Here is a 19122-nt window from a genome sequence, read left to right on the forward strand (position 1 = left end):
GATGACGCAATTCCCGTCATTTCCGCTTCTTCTTCCTGTATCCAAATTCAAAACAAATGCTGCTTCGTGCAACTTTTCTCTCACCTTCTTGTAAATCTTCTATCCCGGTACTTTCTACCGTCTACAAATGCAGAAATGTTCATATCCTTCATTACATTTATGAAGTGATTAGTCTCCTCCTGGTCTTGGTTTCTCCGTGTTTATAAGAACTTCCTGGACTCAAAAGACCAGGATTCCTTGTGAACAGAACATGTGCAGAAAACAAATTCCTGTTCCGTTTGATGGGGATATCCCGTTTGGCGTTTACATGACCCAATATTCAGGATTTAAAAGGAGTAACCCAGGGCTCATATTCAGGTTTTTAAAAACCCGAATATGAGCAAATTCTGGTTATTCAAAGGGGTTATTGGTGTTTACATGGCCGTGCAAATTCGGGTTAATTTGCCAATATTCGGGTTTTAAAAGGGTTATTGATGCATGTAAACACAGTCAGTGTTGCTCATGAATAAAACAGAACGGTGTTCTTGTTGTGTCTGTGTGTGTATATTAGCTGCAGTTATATAGATTGATTTCCTTTAGTCAATAAGCATTCATCCTTCATCCTTCATCCAATAAGCATTCATTCTTCAGCCACCACTGCTGCCCCACACAACTTTCCTACCGCCTGGTTTTCTAGGACAGGCTTCCATTTTTATGACTTTATCACTTGATATTTGAAATGCATATTAAATTAGATCAGCAGAATTGAAGCCACATACAGGACTGTCTCAGAAAATTAGAATATTGTGATAAAGTTCTTTATTTTCTGTAATGCAATTAAAAAAAAATTCATACATTCTGGATTCATTACAAATCAACTGAAATATTTCAAGCCTTTTATTATTTTAATATTGCTGATCATGGTTTATAGTTTAAGATTAAGATTCCCAGAATATTCTAATTTTTGGAGATAGGATATTTGAGTTTTCTTAAACTGTAAGCCATGATCAGCAATAATAAAATAATAAAAGGCTTGCAATATTTCAGTTGATTTGTAATGAATCCAGAATGTATGACATGTTTGTTTTTTTGTAATTGCATTACAGAAAATAAAGGACTTTATCACAATATTCTAATTTTCTGAGGCAGTCCTGTAGTTCTGGCTTTGACCACAAACAGGCCCCAGTGATTTGGTAAATATTTCAAGTGCTATGGTTACACACAAAACAAGCATATGTCTCTTTCCCTGTGCTTCATCTCCACACTGAGGTTCTCAGGTTAATTATCTAACTCCTGCCGCTGAGGGAGAGATAAATGCTATGTTCTAAGATGTTTCCAGTACTACTGTACATGTCTAGTATCAGAGGAGATTCTGTACACGTGCGTTCTCCCATCCCTGTTTCTCCTGCAGATAGTGGAGGAGCACTGCAGCGTGGAGCAGTCCCGGCGGGCCCAGGCCGAGCCCATCAGCCTGGACAGCTGTCTGAAGGCCTTCACCAGCGAGGAGGAGCTGGGGGAGGACGAGCTCTACTACTGCTCCAAGTGCAGGACCCACCGGCTGGCCACCAAGAAGCTGGACCTGTGGAGGCTGCCGCCCGTCCTGGTGAGACCCAGCACTCACTTTACCTCTCTGTGAGTGTGTTAGAGCAGTGGTCTCCAACACCCGGGCCCTCATTTGGTACCGGGCCGCACAGGCAGAAAAAATAATTTCTGCAGCCCCGACTGATGATGGTTGACTCTCAAACTGATGGTTCACAATGTTTTTATTCCTTGGATGTACATACACTGCAAACACACCGTAAGAGCTATAAAGGAATAAATAAAATAGTTAGTCTTTTTTACATTCATATAAGTTTCATTTAACTTAAATACAGACCGACACAGCTGCTGCTCGGCTACCGTTAACCACAATACATGAGTAACCATGGCAACCAAACTCAAGCTGGACATAAATACGGCATAACATTTCCACATCCTTATCAGCAGGAGCTTTTTGTGTCAGTTAGGCTCCACTTTAGCATTTCCCGACACTCGTTTAGTCTTTCAGACACACTTTCTACTGCAGTTAAACTTTTACTGTTAAAGTCTGAAGCGCCGGATGTTTACAAGGTCTCGGTGAGACGCCTTCAAAATAAAAGCACTAAATATCGGTCTCCTTAATATATAACAAATAAAATAAAAGCCTGGCTTTAAATAACGTTAATGAGAAAACAAACATAAAAACACATTTATAGAAATACTCATATTAAAGGTAATTTACAATTTCCATTATTTTATTTAATTTTTTCGAAAATTATGTTTTATTATTTATTATTATTACTATAGCGAAAAATTCCACAGTTTTTAGTGCCGATCTTGTAATTTTATGTCGTTTTTATCAGCTACACCTTTAGATGGGGCCGTGAAAATATTGTCAGACATTAAACGGTCTTGGTGCAGAAAAGGTTGGAGACCACTGAGTTAAGAGGACAGTGGAGCAGCATATTAAACCTGTTTGCTTCTCCAGATTGTCCACCTAAAGCGCTTCCAGTTTGTCAACGGTCGCTGGATCAAATCCCAGAAGATTGTGAAGTTCCCGCGGGAGAAGTTTGAGCCCAGCGCCTTCCTGGCCCCGAGAGACCTGGAGCAGCGCAGCCTGCACTCCCGCAGTGAGAGCGAGGACCTGCTGAGGGCTGGAGAGGACAACCTATCCTCCATCTCTGCTCCAGCCGGCTTCTGCAACCTCCCCAAAGGTAGAACCTGTCCTACCGTCACCTGTCCTACCGTCAGTTTACAGGCACGCAGGATATGGCACTTTTCCACTAGTACCTACTCAGCTCGACCTCGACTCCACTCGGTTTGGTTCTTCTCCACCAGGGGTCTAACGTACCGAGTAGATACTTTTCTGTAACTTCTCTGTCGAGGTTCTAAGCTGCTGAGTCGGCTGTATCTGACATCATCACACTACAGGCCACCGATTGGTCGGGGGGTTGGAGTCAGACGTCTGAGTCAGGAGGAGGAAATCAGAGAAAGAGACTCTGACGGATTCTTGTTCATTTTATTCAACCAGCAACGGCAGCAAAAGTCTGTTTCATGATCCAACTCTGAGGGTCAGATGTTCATAAACCTGGTGCTGAGGAGAGAATTAAAAGGGATCTAGACGGAGATAAGGAACGACCAGCTAGCTGCTCGCGTCTACCAGCTGACCTTTCAGCAGCGCCGAGACAAACTAACAAAAAAAAGCATTGCCGCTTGAAGCTTCTCTCTCTGCCATGTTTCAACTTGATATGGAACACAAGCCACAGACCCAGCAGCACATCTATCATCTCCTCCAGGTTCTACATCTTTAGTGTTGTTGTCTTCTTCCTTTAGATACACAATCAAATACGTCACAGCAGCTTCTCTCCAACCTCCTACTGCTGATCTGGGTGTTGAAAAGAAACGAGGGCGAGTCGAGTGGAGTCAGGCTGAGTAGGTACTGGTGGAAAAGCACCAATAGTGTAACTAGGGGGCCTACTGCCATGCTGCTTCTTCTGCTAGAATTAGCTGTTTTCATGCAAAAAGAAAAGGAATCTGTAGTTTTAGTACACTGACTGAAGAGCATATATTTGCATTACCATGGGCTTCTGATGGTTTGAGGGTCGGTAGGTGGTAGGTAGGTTAGCTGCAAATAAATAGCTCTTTTTGGGATTTATAAACTTGTTTAAATCTGAATAATGTATCGATTACCCGTTTTGATAAAACTTTCAAGCGTCAATTGTAAATTCTTTGAACAATTCCAAAATATTTCAGTTAAGTAAAAAGTATAGTTTCTATGAAGAGATCAACAGTTTTACACTGACATAACGATCATGTCCCACCAAGATTTTGGAGTTCTGAATTGCCCCACGTAGCAAGGTCTTTGAGTTTGCAGGCAAAAAATATGATTTTCTTGTCTGCATGTGACATTAACAAACCCCTCCTTTCCCAATAGCTTCACCCACGGCAAGCAGGAGATCTGCGCCTTCTCTCAGCCGGACCAGTAGCCCTTCTGGTAGCCCAAAGACCAGTAGCCGGAGACCAGGTCGGCTACGCTTGCCCCAGCTCGGCAGCAAACACCGGCTTTCCACCAGCAAAGAAAATCTGGATGGAGCTTGTAATGCTGAGGCTGAATCCCGAGACGGTGTACAACAGGCGGACACAGAGGCCGGGGTGGTGGCAGCTGCACTCCCTGAATCAGGAGAGGCGGCTGCATCCGAGTCCTCGGCGACGGAGGCGTCCAGCAGCCACTGTGACGTGGTGTTGATGAACGGAGACAGCCATGCGCTGGGATCAGACTGCAGCATAGATAGCAGCATTGACCCAGACGGTTCTCTGCTACAGCACAGAGGCAGCATGTGTCTGGATCCCATCTACAACCTCTATGCAATATCAGTAAGTAACACACCCATAGCAGTAAGTGACGCACCGATATCAGTAAGTAACGCACCGATATCAGTAAGTAACACACCGATATCAGTAAGTAACGCACCGATAGCAGTAAGTAACGCACCGATAGCAGTAAGTAACGCACCGATAGCAGTAAGTAACGCACCGATAGCAGTAAGTAACGCACCGATATCAGTAAGTAACGCACCCATAGCAGTAAGTGACGCACCGATAGCAGTAAGTGACGCACCGATAGCAGTAAGTGACGCACCGATAGCAGTAAGTAACGCACCGATATCAGTAAGTGACGCACCGATAGCAGTAAGTGACGCACCGATAGCAGTAAGTGACGCACCGATAGCAGTAAGTAACGCACCGATATCAGTAAGTGACGCACCGATAGCAGTAAGTAACGCACCGATAGCAGTAAGTAACGCACCCATAGCAGTAAGTAACGCACCGATAGCAGTAAGTGACGCACCGATAGCAGTAAGTGACGCACCCATAGCAGTAAGTAACGCACCGATAGCAGTAAGTAACGCACCGATAGCAGTAAGTAACGCACCGATAGCAGTAAGTGACGCACCGATAGCAGTAAGTGACGCACCCATAGCAGTAAGTAACGCACCGATAGCAGTAAGTGACGCACCGATAGCAGTAAGTGACGCACCGATATCAGTAAGTAACGCACCGATATCAGTAAGTAACGCACCGATATCAGTAAGTAACGCACCGATATCAGTAAGTAACGCACCGATATCAGTAAGTGACGCATCGATAGCAGTAAGTAACGCACCGATAGCAGTAAGTGACGCACCGATAGCAGTAAGTGACGCATCGATAGCAGTAAGTAACGCACCGATAGCAGTAAGTGACGCACCGATAGCAGTAAGTAACGCACCCATAGCAGTAAGTAACGCACCGATATCAGTAAGTAACGCACCCATAGCAGTAAGTAACGCACCCATAGCAGTAAGTAACGCACCGATATCAGTAAGTAACGCACCGATAGCAGTAAGTAACGCACCGATATCAGTAAGTAACGCACCGATATCAGTAAGTAACGCACCGATATCAGTAAGTAACGCACCGATAGCAGTAAGTAACGCACCGATATCAGTAAGTGACGCACCGATAGCAGTAAGTAACGCACCGATAGCAGTAAGTAACGCACCGATAGCAGTAAGTAACGCACCGATAGCAGTAAGTAACGCACCGATAGCAGTAAGTAACGCACCGATAGCAGTAAGTAACGCACCGATAGCAGTAAGTAACGCACCGATAGCAGTAAGTGACGCACCGATAGCAGTAAGTGACGCATCGATAGCAGTAAGTGACGCACCGATAGCAGTAAGTGACGCACCGATAGCAGTAAGTGACGCACCGATAGCAGTAAGTGACGCACCGATAGCAGTAAGTAACGCACCGATAGCAGTAAGTAACGCACCGATAGCAGTAAGTAACGCACCGATAGCAGTAAGTAACGCACCGATAGCAGTAAGTAACGCACCGATAGCAGTAAGTAACGCACCGATAGCAGTAAGTAACGCACCGATATCAGTAAGTGACGCACCGATAGCAGTAAGTGACGCACCGATAGCAGTAAGTGACGCACCGATAGCAGTAAGTAACGCACCGATAGCAGTAAGTAACGCACCCATTGCAGTAAGTAACGCACCGATAGCAGTAAGTAACGCACCGATAGCAGTAAGTAACGCACCGATAGCAGTAAGTAACGCACCGATAGCAGTAAGTAACGCACCGATAGCAGTAAGTAACGCACCGATAGCAGTAAGTAACGCACCGATAGCAGTAAGTAACGCACCGATAGCAGTAAGTAACGCACCGATAGCAGTAAGTGACGCACCGATAGCAGTAAGTGACGCACCGATAGCAGTAAGTGACGCACCGATAGCAGTAAGTGACGCACCGATAGCAGTAAGTAACGCACCGATAGCAGTAAGTAACGCACCGATAGCAGTAAGTGACGCACCGATAGCAGTAAGTGACGCACCGATAGCAGTAAGTGACGCACCGATAGCAGTAAGTAACGCACCCATAGCAGTAAGTAACGCACCCATTGCAGTAAGTAACGCACCGATAGCAGTAAGTAACGCACCGATAGCAGTAAGTAACGCACCGATAGCAGTAAGTGACGCACCGATAGCAGTAAGTAACGCACCCATAGCAGTAAGTAACGCACCCATTGCAGTAAGTAACGCACCGATAGCAGTAAGTAACGCACCGATAGCAGTAAGTAACGCACCGATAGCAGTAAGTGACGCACCGATAGCAGTAAGTGACGCTCGGGTAACGGCGAGTAACGCACATTACAGTAACCACAGTAGCTTTCTCCTATTCGTCATCCCTGAAATCGTTGTGTTTGATCTCCTCAGTGCCATTCAGGAATCATGGGAGGGGGCCACTATGTGACATATGCCAAAAACCCCAACGCGAAGTGGTACTGCTACAACGACAGCAGCTGTAAGGTAAGAGAGCAGGATAAACTGTATTGACAACCTTTCCTTATTGTTTTTTTATTATTGTCAACAATGCCTGGTAATCGAGGCCTACATAAAGCTTCAACTGACAAATAATAAAGACATCTTTTGCTAATTCAGCCCCCCCCTCTCTGAAAGTATCATATTAGCATGACACTTTCTGTCAACCCTGACAGTAGCTATGAGGGGCTTGATGGTGCTTTTTCTGAACTGGAATATTGCTTTGTATGCCGGTGTTCTGTCGATTCATGCTACCCATCCAGTTCTGCTACTTTGTGGTTCTGCACACAGTCGATTTTCAAAGTTTGATTGCCACGTCCATAATTTTACCTTTCAGTCCACGCTGCGGTTAACGGTGAGTAACATCCTCAAAATCCCTAAGAAGATGTGTATATGTATGTATATGTATATGTATATATATATATATATAATGTATATGAAATATTGATTTAAAATGGATAAATTGGGATGTTGAGTATTTGATCCTTCAAATACACGACCCATGAGATGAATTGCATTACACTTTGTGAACATTTTACGATAAAGAGAAAAAAAAACTATTCTATCGGTTTATTAGATATTCATTCAGTCGCGAATTACCAGACAGGTCATTAAGAACACATTCTTTTTTTTTTATATATTTTTTTATCCCGGTTTTTTCCCCCATTGTATCACCCAGTGCTCCTACCTAACAGTCCTGGGCATTGCTCCCTCTACCAACCCCGGGAGGGCCCTGCACTGAGCTCAGTTCTCCTCCTTAACCTGAGGAGTGAGCAGGCCGCATCTTTTCACCAGACAGGGTGGGGTTTCTCCGGCCGGACGTAGCGCGTGGAAGGATCACGTTATTCCGGCCAGATCCTCCCCACCCCATCTGGCGCCCCGGTTGGCCAGAGGGGGCATGTGTAGCCCAGGTCTGTGTGCATGTTTTTGTGAGGGTAGCTCACATTAGCTACCCAAGGGAACACGGGGAGAACATGCAAACTCCACACAGAAAGATCCTTTCACCAACCCCACCCAGGGTGTGGGCACTGAAGTCATGGGGGAACTAACACGCACTTCAGCGCCCACAGCGTCCCCGACGGGAATTGAACCCAGGACCTTCTTGCTGTGAGACGGCTGCACTACCAGCTGCGCCACCGTGCCCCAAGAACACATTCTTATTTACAATGACGGCCTGGCAAGAGACAAGGTCCTTGTCCCCAAAGACGTGGGCTGGGGAGTAAAACAGTAAAATTGTAGCTCTACAAAGGTAGAAAACCATTAGGTAGCATTTTTTAATAGGGTAGGAGAAATAGATAGATAGATAGGCGCTGACGGTTTATGCGGCGGTAGCATTTTTCGACAAAGCAGTAGAAATCAACAGAACACCGGTCTCTGGTCTCAGTTAAATGTCTGCCCTGTCATAGTTGCTTCCCTCACCCTTCTGCCCTGCTGTGGCCAGCTGTAGACAAATGAAAATAACCTCATTACTAAAATGTGTTAGGTTTAAATCAGCATCAAACCCAGCTCTTAACAAAGAAAAACACCAAAGGCTGTTGGAATGATTTTCAAGGCGCTTTCTGCAGAAGGGGAAACAAAGTCGGACCTTTGCAGAGCAACGTGGCTCTCTTATGGATGCTCTCGACGAATGCTTCGGGGGTTCCTCCTCTGCATCAGCTTTTTATTTAGAATGGGAAACAGGAAATAACCATATAAGGACTGTCAACAGTGAATAGACAGACAATGGACAATTGGAAGAAAACAGGAAGAGACATCGGGGTTAAAAGGTCACACATGTGACATTTCAGTTAAAGAGGAACTAATCTGTGGTATGCAACAGATGGTCCAGGCTAACCTTTAGTTAACCCTAAAAGACAATGGGACAGCTGTCCCCAGGACAGTCGACCCCTCTGAGTATATCAGGAAGTGGCTGTCCTGACATCTGTTAACAAAGCATGTGATGGTTTCATAAGGATAAACTAGTTCAAAAGTTTGATTAACCTCACAAATGTTTGACAGGATTGTTTCAGCTTTCATGATAGCACTCAAACCAAACACTGAGTGCGTTTACATGGGAAGTTTAATTCCTCTTTAATTCAGAATTAAAATTAAATCCGATTTAAAATGAGTAAAAATGACCATGTAAATACCTAATTCTGAAATTAAAATGGCCATTCTGAATTAAACTTAATTCTGAAGTAAGTGGCTGGTTTACTCAGATTTTAAATCTGAATAGAATAATTCCACGATCATGTTTACACTCATTCCTCTTTAAATTAATTCCGGTCTTTCTTTCTGCTCGTTCCCTCGCCCGTCTGTCTCCATGATCTTATATTCCACGCTGGGCTGGTTTTCCTAACAAAGTTTCAAGATGCAGCAGCAGTAAACGCTGGTCAAGAGCAGAGACCATTTATTTAATAAATAGAAATCATTAAAAGAACAGATGGAAACAGGAAACATCAAAATTGTGAGCTTTTCAAAGTTGTAGCGGCTAAGTTAGTTTTTCTTCCGGTAGTTTAACTTCCGGTCCCCCCCCTATCCAATCAGAACCTTCCCAACCCCCAGACCTGGAGAGGAATTGGAGAAAGACCATCAAACTTGTTTTCCATGTAAACCTCAATTCAGAATTACTATTTCCATGTAAACTCAAAGGAAAATAGTTTAATTCTGAATTATTTAATTCTGAATAATTAATTCCGAATTAATAAACATCATGTAACCGTGGCCAATGCAGTTGTGTTTTGGGTTTGTTTCTCCAACAGGAGGTGCACTCTGAGGAGATGGACACGGACTCGGCCTACATCCTCTTCTACGAGCAGCAGGGAGTCGACTACTCCCAGTTCCTGCCAAAGATCGACGGCAAGAAGATGGCTGACACCAGTAGCATGGACGAGGACTTTGAGTCCGACTACAAGAAGTACTGCGTGCTGCAGTGAGCAGCTCCTGGTCTTCCAGCAGCCACGCTGCTGCTGCCTCTGCTGCTGCTGCTGCTGCTGCTGCTGCTGCTGCTGCTGCTGCTCTCTCAGCAGATGTGCTGAAGCTCTGAACATCTGCAGGATTGTGCTCCGTCTCCAGTGATGCATCAGAGCACTTTTTACCTTTCATCCAAAATCCAGTTTAATGAAAACGTTTGCCAAGGCAACAGCAAAGCCCCCGTGTGAAAGCACTATACTGGTGCACTTTGTTGAGCCTGAAGAATCAATCCACCCCCCCACCCCCCCTTTGTGAATCTTGCCATTACATGTATGTAACATATAATTCCACACTAGCAGATCTCTGAATGTATGACAGAACGGTGATGTCAGGAAACGACGAGGCGCTCTTACTGTGTCACTGGTGATGTCAGAATAAGACAGGACACCGGAACTTAGCCTGACTTTACCCGTGAAGCGTTGCTACCGACGTGCTCCAGGTGTAAATACATTCAGACTGGAAACAGATTAGGTTTTAAATGCAAACTGGAAACGTGATCAGAGCAGTGACAGGACCTCCTGCTGTCCTATTTGGTGCCACAGGCCGACTTAAAATGAGTTATTTTAAATATTGGATACTGTGACGAGCTTTTCAAATGCTTTTCCAAAGGTTTTCTTAGCGCTAGTGTGTAACTCGGGTTAACATCATCTGCTACCTCATCAGTTCAGCAGTCTCTCCCATCTCACCCTAAAGGCTTTGACAGTGTTAATTATTAATTAGTTCTTCCTCCCACTGCAGGAGCACTAGCGTGCACGTGTTTATGAACGGCCCTCACACCCTGCCTCCTCCTCCTCCTCCTCCTCCTCCTCCTCCTCCTCCTCCTCCTCCTCCTCCTCTTCCTCTTCCTCCTCCAGGACCTTCCCACAGGTCCTGGATCCAGGATCTTCCCACAGGTCCACCTCTGCCAAACCCCCCGGTGTTAGTCCGACGTTGCCAGTGTAGCCAGAACCTGCTCAGCTCTGCTGAGCCCAGGTTTGTTCAGGAACGGTGCCATGACTTCACAAGATGGATGTTTAAAGAGTGATGTATGTTTGTTTAACCCCCCCCCCCCCCCCTGTTTGTTTTTGATTCTGCAGATCTGTTCTTTTATAAGATTAATTTTATTTTTGTAAAAATAAAAAAGTAGAAACTGGTGTGGAGGCTTGAGGAGCAGAAATCCAGCTGCAGGCCAACCCTCGCCCCCCCAGGGAGCAGGCTAATCCCTGCAGAACCCTTGCCCCCCCAGGGAGCAGGCCCTGCAGAACCCTCGCCCCCCAGGGAGCAGGCTAATCCCTGCAGAACCCTCGCCCCCCAGGGAGCAGGCTAATCCCTGCAGAACCCTCGCCCCCCAGGGAGCAGGCTAATCCCTGCAGGCCAACCCTCGCCCCCCAGGGAGCAGGCTAATCCCTGCAGAACCCTCGCCCCCCAGGGAGCAGGCTAATCCCTGCAGGCCAACCCTCGCCCCCCAGGGAGCAGGCTAATCCCTGCAGGCCAACCCTCGCCCCCCAGGGAGCAGGCTAATCCCTGCAGAACCCCCACCCTCACCCCCACCCTGCAGTAGTTCCCACTAGTGGCTCCACATCAGGAGCAAATCACACACATGGTATGACTTTGGGATGACTTTGTCATCCATGATTTTAACAGTAATTTAACAGATTTTAACTCTTTATTTATTTAGCAACTTGAAATACTCAAAGATTGAAAGATTTCAACAATAATCGCGCGATCAAAGTCAGAGCAGTAGAGGTTTATTGTTTGTCAAAGCCCCGTGATGCAGAATGCAGCCCAGCAGATTTGTGGGTAATATTTGTCTGGATGATGAGCTGTACAGCTGGATTCTCAACTGGACACTTGAATTAGTGAAGTGATTGTGTCAGGACGAAGGGCTTTGGTGTGATCCATGTCAGAGAGCAGAACAGCAGCAGTGATGACATGGAGGCCTCATGATGCCGGCAGTCTTGTGCTGTCGTTGACACTCAATTTTAAAACAAAGAAAATAAATGACTAAGAGCTGCTACATGTTGCCCACATACTAATGATGGTTTTAGTAAATTTCCGCCCCACTGAGATCAGACAGAGATGTCCCCGGTTGGTCCAGGTGATTCACCAGTAAAGGGCTGAGCTCAGCCTTCAGCGCGCTAACACGTCACCATACGGAGCAAAGCTCCCTCCACGGTGACGGAGGCAGATCTGCTGGCAGCATTAGTGTCTAGTGTATCAGGAAGTCCAGGCTCTCTGCAGCGTTTCTGCAGCTTCTGTGTTTAAGTATCTTGTCCTGTCTGACGACGGCAGTGTTAAAAACGTGCAGCATGCCACCGTAGAAAGAGATGTGTGGACTTTCTGGAACAGAGGTTTCCAGCAGGAAATCAGTCATTGGTGTGTCTTTCATTTGGAAAAGGTTTTGTTTTGGGTAAATCTACACTTGTGGAAAACCTCAACCAGGCTGAAGTTGGAACCCCCACGTAGAGACCGGCTGCGGCAGCTCCGGCTGCGGAGGCTCTGGCTCCGGCTGCGGAGGCTCTGGCTCCGGCTGCGGCAGCTCCGGCTGCGGCAGCTCCGGCCGCGGCAGCTGCGGCTGCAGCTCCGGCTGCGGCAGCTCTGGCTGCGGCAGCTCCGGCTCCGGCAGCTCCAGCTGCTCCGGCTGCGGCGGCTTTGGCTGCAGGAGCTCCGGCTGCAGCTCTGGCTGCGGCGGCTCCGGGTGCGGCGGCTGCGGCTGCTCCGGCGGCTTTGGCTGCAGCAGCTTCGGCTGCAGCTCTGGCTGCGGCAGCTCCGGCTGCTGCGGCTCTGGCTGCGGCAGCTCCGGCTGCTGCGGCTTCGGCTGCGGCGGCTTCGGCAGCTTCGGCTTCGGTAGCTGTGGCACCTTCGGCAGCTTCGGCTGCGGCGGCTCATCTGGACAGGCCTGGCTGCATCCCAGCACCTACCAGGGGACCCAACATGTGTGCTGTTGCACTTTAATGCGACTCCTCAGCTCTGTTCTGTGCCGGCTGACGTCGCCGCTGAGGTCTCTTACCCATGTTAGCTGCATGTGTCCTTACGTGCATGAGCCGGCGTGCTGGGGCTGCGTAGCAGCTGGAAACTCCCCCTGAGGGCTCGGCCTCATCACTGTGAGAGACGGCAGGCCAGCAGCTCTCAGCTCCCACACCACGTCTGCCTCCTCTTCTGGCTGCTGTATCTGTAAGGAAAAGTGTTGTCATTGGTGTATTTGGAGAGATGTCTGTCATGAAAAGAAGCCCCGTTTTCATTCTCAGAACGTATGTTTGTTGAACAAATGGCGTGTGCAGATGAGTGCTCTTTAGGATTGCTTGCTTGGTGTTTAGTTTCCTCCACCTCCCTGCTTTTGCACTGAGCTGTAGATGATTTCCGGTTTGCGTCTGCGTCAGCACGGCTCAAAGGGAAGAGGATAACCAGAAACCATCTCTGGAGAAACCAGGGTGGAACTTTGGCTGCAGTTAAAGGTGCAATAGATCTGGATTTGTTTTCTTTTTCTTTCTTTTGGCTATGAATGTGCCCTCTGATAACCTGTAGCTAAAACTGTGTTCACCAGATGAATCAATGGTTCAAGTCGGGGTTAATTTCAGCACAAACATTTCAGGAACAAAGATTTTCTGCCCAGCTGGACTGAGCTGTGGGCCGACAGTGATCCTGTAAAACCCCCGGGGCTGGGGAACCCGGGCTCCGGTGAAGCCCGGGGGCCCCGGTGCAGCCCCGGGCCCCCGGGGAAGCCCGGACCCCGGTGAAGCCCCGCCCCCAGCTAAGCCCCGCCTCCACGCGTCCAGGACGTCCAGGCAGAGCCACCTACTACTGAGCTGTCTGTCCGTGTTTGTAGCCTCTTTTTATTTAAATTTATTGCTGTTGGATCCAAACCAGACTTGTTAATTTAAAGAACCTTTTTGTAAGTTGTTTGAAAGAAAGTGACATTGCACTGACATAAAAACGTGTACATAAAATGTGTTTTGTAAATAAGCCAATGGAAACTATGTATTTGAATATGATGTGTACAAAATACAGTACTTGTAGTTGTATATGGAGTGATATTGTTGATCTGTAACAAAATACCCAAGCAACAAATTAAATTGTGGAGAAATTAACGTGACACTGATGAAAGTTTTTATTATTATTGTATCAGCACTGTAGTTTTTTTCTGGTCTGCGCAGAAGAAACTGCTTTATAAATTGACAAACATCATAAGTGGCACTGTAAAGTTTCATAGGCCTTTCAACTGGGAGACACGATTAGAAATAATCAGGCTATCAGGTAGATGTCACCATCAGCTGTTCATGTCACTATTTAAAGGATAAAAAAAAGATCAACTGTGATTTATGACAATATAGTACTCATACACACTGATAAAAACAAGCATTATTGACAATGGAATTCTTGGTTTGCCCATCCACCTACTCTGTCGTTGAAGAATGGGGGAAAAAAGTCAAGGGAGTGTGAAATATACAGCAAACTGTACAGAAAGTGTTGTAAAAGTTTCCTGAACCGTAGCAGCTTTATAGCGTGTTAGAAGTTAATTTCTGCATCAGTGATACAGCCGGGGCTGCAGACTCTGGGGAGGTGGTTTCACCTCGTTCTGCAGCCGTTTGCTTTCTGCCGTGCTTGTTCCTGTACCATTCAGTTTGATTTCTATAGCGTCTAATACAACAGAAGTTGTCTCTAGCATCTTTCCAGAGACCAGAACATAAACATAAACATAAACCCCCGAGCAATTATTACATAAACAATGGCAGGTAAAAACTCCCATAGTGGGAGAAAAACCTTAAGCCAAACAGTGGCAAGAAAAACTCCCCTTTAGGAGGAAGAAACCTGGACCAGGACTAGGATCATAAGGGGGTACCCTCCTGCCGAGGGCCACTACAGCGATGACTATACACAGTACTCGAGTTGTAAAAATAAATCAGGGGGGATGGTGGATTTTATCATATGGAGACAGATAATTTGTGCTGAATACAAATAATATAATATATTACAAATAATAGCAGTGACCAAAACACCTGCAGAAATACTGCAGGAATGACATAGCAGCAGTTAAATGCAGCCTTCTGTAAGCTTTAAATATCCACTGGGATTACATCAAATACATCAAAACACAACAATAAAAAACACTTTTCTGAACTTATCAATATGACTCTGTCCTTCACAGGATAAGTAACATGGATCACTGCAAAAACTCACAATCTTAACAAGAATATTTGTCTTATTTCTAGTTAAAATGTCTCATTTTAGTGAAAAAATCTTTACACTTAAAGGGGACCTATTATGATAAACAGGTTTTTTCTTGCTTTACCATATATAAAGTGGTCTCCCCTCACCCTGCCAACACAGAAAAGATGGAAAGACACGAAATTCTGCAATGTCTGTTCACCCCGCCCGGCTGAATCTTCCAGTGTCATGTGACTTTTACGAGCCGTTCAGATTTCCATAGGTCTCCTCCGCTGCTGAAACCACAACCAGCTCCGCCTCTGCCATTGTTCAGCAGCAGTGGCTGTTTGAACGAGGTTACCCGTTCCCTCTTCAGGGAACTAAAGGCTGATTTATGGTTCTGTGTTACACCAATGCAGAGCCTACAGCGTAGGGTACGCGTCGATTTAACGCAGAACCGTATGTCAGGCTTTAAGATCCGTTTACACTGTATAACTGAATGAGAGCGTCCGAATATCGCGTTGAGCTGCGTGACATCGGACGCTCTCTGTCCACACTGAAACCATTAAACTCTCTCTGTCCACACTGAAACCGTTAAACTCTCTCTGTCCACACTGAAACCGTTAAACTCTCTCTGTCCACACTGAAACCGTTAAACTCTCTCTGTCCACACTGAAACCGTTAAACGCTCTCTGTCCACACTGAAACCATTAAACTCTCTCTGTCCACACTGAAACCATTAAACTCTCTCTGTCCACACTGAAACCATTAAACTCTCTCTGTCCACACTGAAACCATTAAACTCTCTCTGTCCACTCTGAAACCATTAAACTCTCTCTGTCCACACTGAAACCATTAAACTCTCTCTGTCCACACTGAAACCGTTAAACTCTCTCTGTCCACACTGAAACCGTTAAACTCTCTCTGTCCACACTGAAACCGTTAAACTCTCTCTGTCCACACTGAAACCATTAAATGCTCTCTGTCCACACTGAAACCATTAAACTCTCTCTGTCCACACTGAAACCATTAAACTCTCTCTGTCCACTCTGAAACCATTAAACTCTCTCTGTCCACACTGAAACCATTAAACTCTCTCTGTCCACACTGAAACCATTAAACTCTCTCTGTCCACACTGAAACCATTAAATGCTCTCTGTCCACTCTGAAACCGTTAAACTCTCTCTGTCCACACTGAAACCGTTAAACTCTCTCTGTCCACACTGAAACCGTTAAACGCTCTCTGTCCACACTGAAACTGTTAAACTCTCTCTGTCCACACTGAAACTGTTAAACTCTCTCTGTCCACACTGAAACTGTTAAACTCCCTGTCCACACTGAAACCATTAAACTCTCTCTGTCCACACTGAAACCATTAAACTCTCTCTGTCCACACTGAAACTGTTAAACTCTCTGTCCACACTGAAACCATTAAACTCTCTCTGTCCACACTGAAACCATTAAACTCTCTCTGTCCACTCTGAAACCATTAAATGCTCTCTGTCCACACTGAAACCATTAAACGCTCTCTGTCCACACTGAAACTGTTAAACTCTCTCTGTCCACACTGAAACTGTTAAACTCTCTCTGTCCACACTGAAACCATTAAACTCTCTCTGTCCACACTGAAACCATTAAACTCTCTCTGTCCACACTGAAACCATTAAACTCTCTCTGTCCACACTGAAACCATTAAACGCTCTCTGTCCACACTGAAACTGTTAAACTCTCTCTGTCCACACTGAAACTGTTAAACTCTCTCTGTCCACACTGAAACTGTTAAACTCTCTGTCCACACTGAAACCATTAAACTCTCTCTGGCCACACTGAAACCATTAAACTCTCTCTGTCCACACTGAAACCATTAAACTCTCTCTGTCCACACTGAAACCATTAAACTCTCTCTGTCCACTCTGAAACCGTTAAACTCTCTCTGTCCACACTGAAACCGTTAAACGCTCTCTGTCCACACTGAAACCGTTAAACTCTCTCTGTCCACACTGAAACCGTTAAACTCTCTCTGTCCACACTGAAACCATTAAACTCTCTCTGTCCACACTGAAACCATTAAACTCTCTCTGTCCACACTGAAACCATTAAACTCTCTCTGTCCACACTGAAACCATTAAACTCTCTCTGTCCACACTGAAACCATTAAATGCTCTCTGTCCACACTGAAACCATTAAACGCTCTCTGTCCACACTGAAACTGTTAAACTCTCTCTGTCCACACTGAAACCATTAAACTCTCTCTGTCCACACTGAAACCATTAAATGCTCTCTGTCCACACTGAAACCATTAAACGCTCTCTGTCCACACTGAAACTGTTAAACTCTCTCTGTCCACACTGAAACTGTTAAACTCTCTCTGTCCACACTGAAACCATTAAACTCTCTCTGTCCACACTGAAACCATTAAACGCTCTCTGTCCACACTGAAACTGTTAAACTCTCTCTGTCCACACTGAAACGGTTAAACTCGCGGACAGTTAGGACAGTCAAAAATACAGTGAAAATACAGTCAAAAATATAAAGCAATGGAATTTATTTTGTCGCAGAAGCTTCTCGCATGGGACACGCGCTTGTACTCAGCCGCTGCTCGGCCCGGAGGCTTTGTTCCCTCCCCTGCTACACGTCATTCAGGCAGCCAATCAGCACAGAGCCTCATTATCATAGCCCCGCCCCTCAGAATCCCTCATAGAGAAGGATGTTAGAAGCGGTAAAACTAGAGACATGGCCCACAGGCAGAATTTCTGATTTATGTAGAAAAACAAGCTTTCGATTAGACTCCCAGCAGCACGGCTGCTCCTCCAGGACCATCCATCCCCAATGTGTTAAATGTTTCCTTGCATCACCTGATACAAACCAGTGGTTGTCATCAGCTTGGTATCCATGTCTGCACAATTCCTTTAATGACACTTGCAGTGTTGAGCCGTGAGCACGACCGCTGGGCCTTCACCTCATCACAGAGACAAGAAATCATCGCGGAAAAAAGCAACAGTACAATGAACTGAAAGGGTTTAACAAGTTCAAAGACTTCACTCTGCAGAGATTTGATGTTGGGACTTCATGAAGGCCTCCCATCTTTAGTTTAATTCCCGCCCACTAAAAATGAAACCGTGGTTGGTGGATTTGCCCGTCACTCTCCACACCAACACACACAGCGTGTCCTTCCCCGGGATTGGTGAAGTCCTGACCAATGAATGAGCAGCTAACCGGGCCTTAATACACACAGGCCCTTCTGATTGGATAACAGCTTTTCAGGACATGAACTTGACAGTGAATTTAATTTTAGAACATAGATGAGAGAAAATCTGTTAAATATATTGTCCATCCATATATTATCTATACCCGCTTTATCCTTTTCAGGGTCACAGGGGTCTGCTGGAGCCTATCCCAGCTCATTTCAGGTGAGAGGCAGGGGTTACACCCTGGACAGGTCACCAGTCCATCACAGGGCCACATATAGACACACAAACCATGCTCACAACCACACTCACACTCACACCTACGGGAAATTTAGATTCATCAATTAACCTAATATGCATATGGACTGTGGGAGGAAGCCGGAGTACCCGGAGAAAACCCACACAATATATTGTATTAAATTAAATGAGATATAAATAAATATATACAGGAATGTCTCAGAAAATTAGAATATTGTGATAAAGTCCTTTATTTTCTGTAATGCAAAAATGTCATACATTCTGGATTCATTACAAATCAACTGAAATATTGCAAGTCTTTTATTATTCTAATATTGCTGATCATGGTTTACAGTTTAAGAAAACTCAAATATCATATCTCAAAAAATTAGAATATTCTGGGAATCTTAATCTTAAACTGTAAACCATAATCAGCTAAATTAAAATAATAAAAGGCTTGCAATATTTCAGTTGATTTGTAATGAATCCAGAATGTATGACATTTTAGTTTTTTTAATTGCATTACAGAAAATAAAGAACTTTATCACAATATTGTAATTTTCTGAGACAGTCCTGTATATATTAGTTCTATAACGTCGACCGATAACGTGTACCAAATTTTATTGATTTTTATTGATTTTATTTTATTATTTATTTTATTTATTTATTTTTTCTTGGGGGGGTATTTAGTATTTTAAAGTGACTTCTCAGAATGTTCGAGGGACAGAAGTGAAAATCCCTTTTTTGCTATCCCC

General features: G+C 45.3%; 1 protein-coding gene across 5 annotated transcripts in view; it reads left to right on the forward strand.

Annotated features, from left to right (window-relative positions):
• Nucleotides 1-12010, forward strand: part of usp32 (ubiquitin specific peptidase 32) — a 122317-nt gene extending 110307 nt beyond the window's left edge. For all 5 annotated transcript variants that reach the window (XM_061718657.1, XM_061718659.1, XM_061718658.1 and 2 more), the window contains 5 exons: nt 1391-1582; nt 2486-2711; nt 3932-4371; nt 6762-6854; nt 9608-12010. In XM_061718657.1, the coding sequence (XP_061574641.1) occupies nt 1391-1582; nt 2486-2711; nt 3932-4371; nt 6762-6854; nt 9608-9781 (1125 nt within the window). In that variant the 3' untranslated portion in view covers nt 9782-12010. The remainder of the gene's footprint in view (nt 1-1390; nt 1583-2485; nt 2712-3931; nt 4372-6761; nt 6855-9607) is intronic.
• The last annotated feature ends 7112 nt before the right edge of the window (nt 12011-19122 follow it).

The sequence above is a fragment of the Cololabis saira genome, chromosome 4 (assembly GCF_033807715.1).
Source record: "Cololabis saira isolate AMF1-May2022 chromosome 4, fColSai1.1, whole genome shotgun sequence".
NCBI lineage: Eukaryota > Metazoa > Chordata > Actinopteri > Beloniformes > Belonidae > Cololabis > Cololabis saira.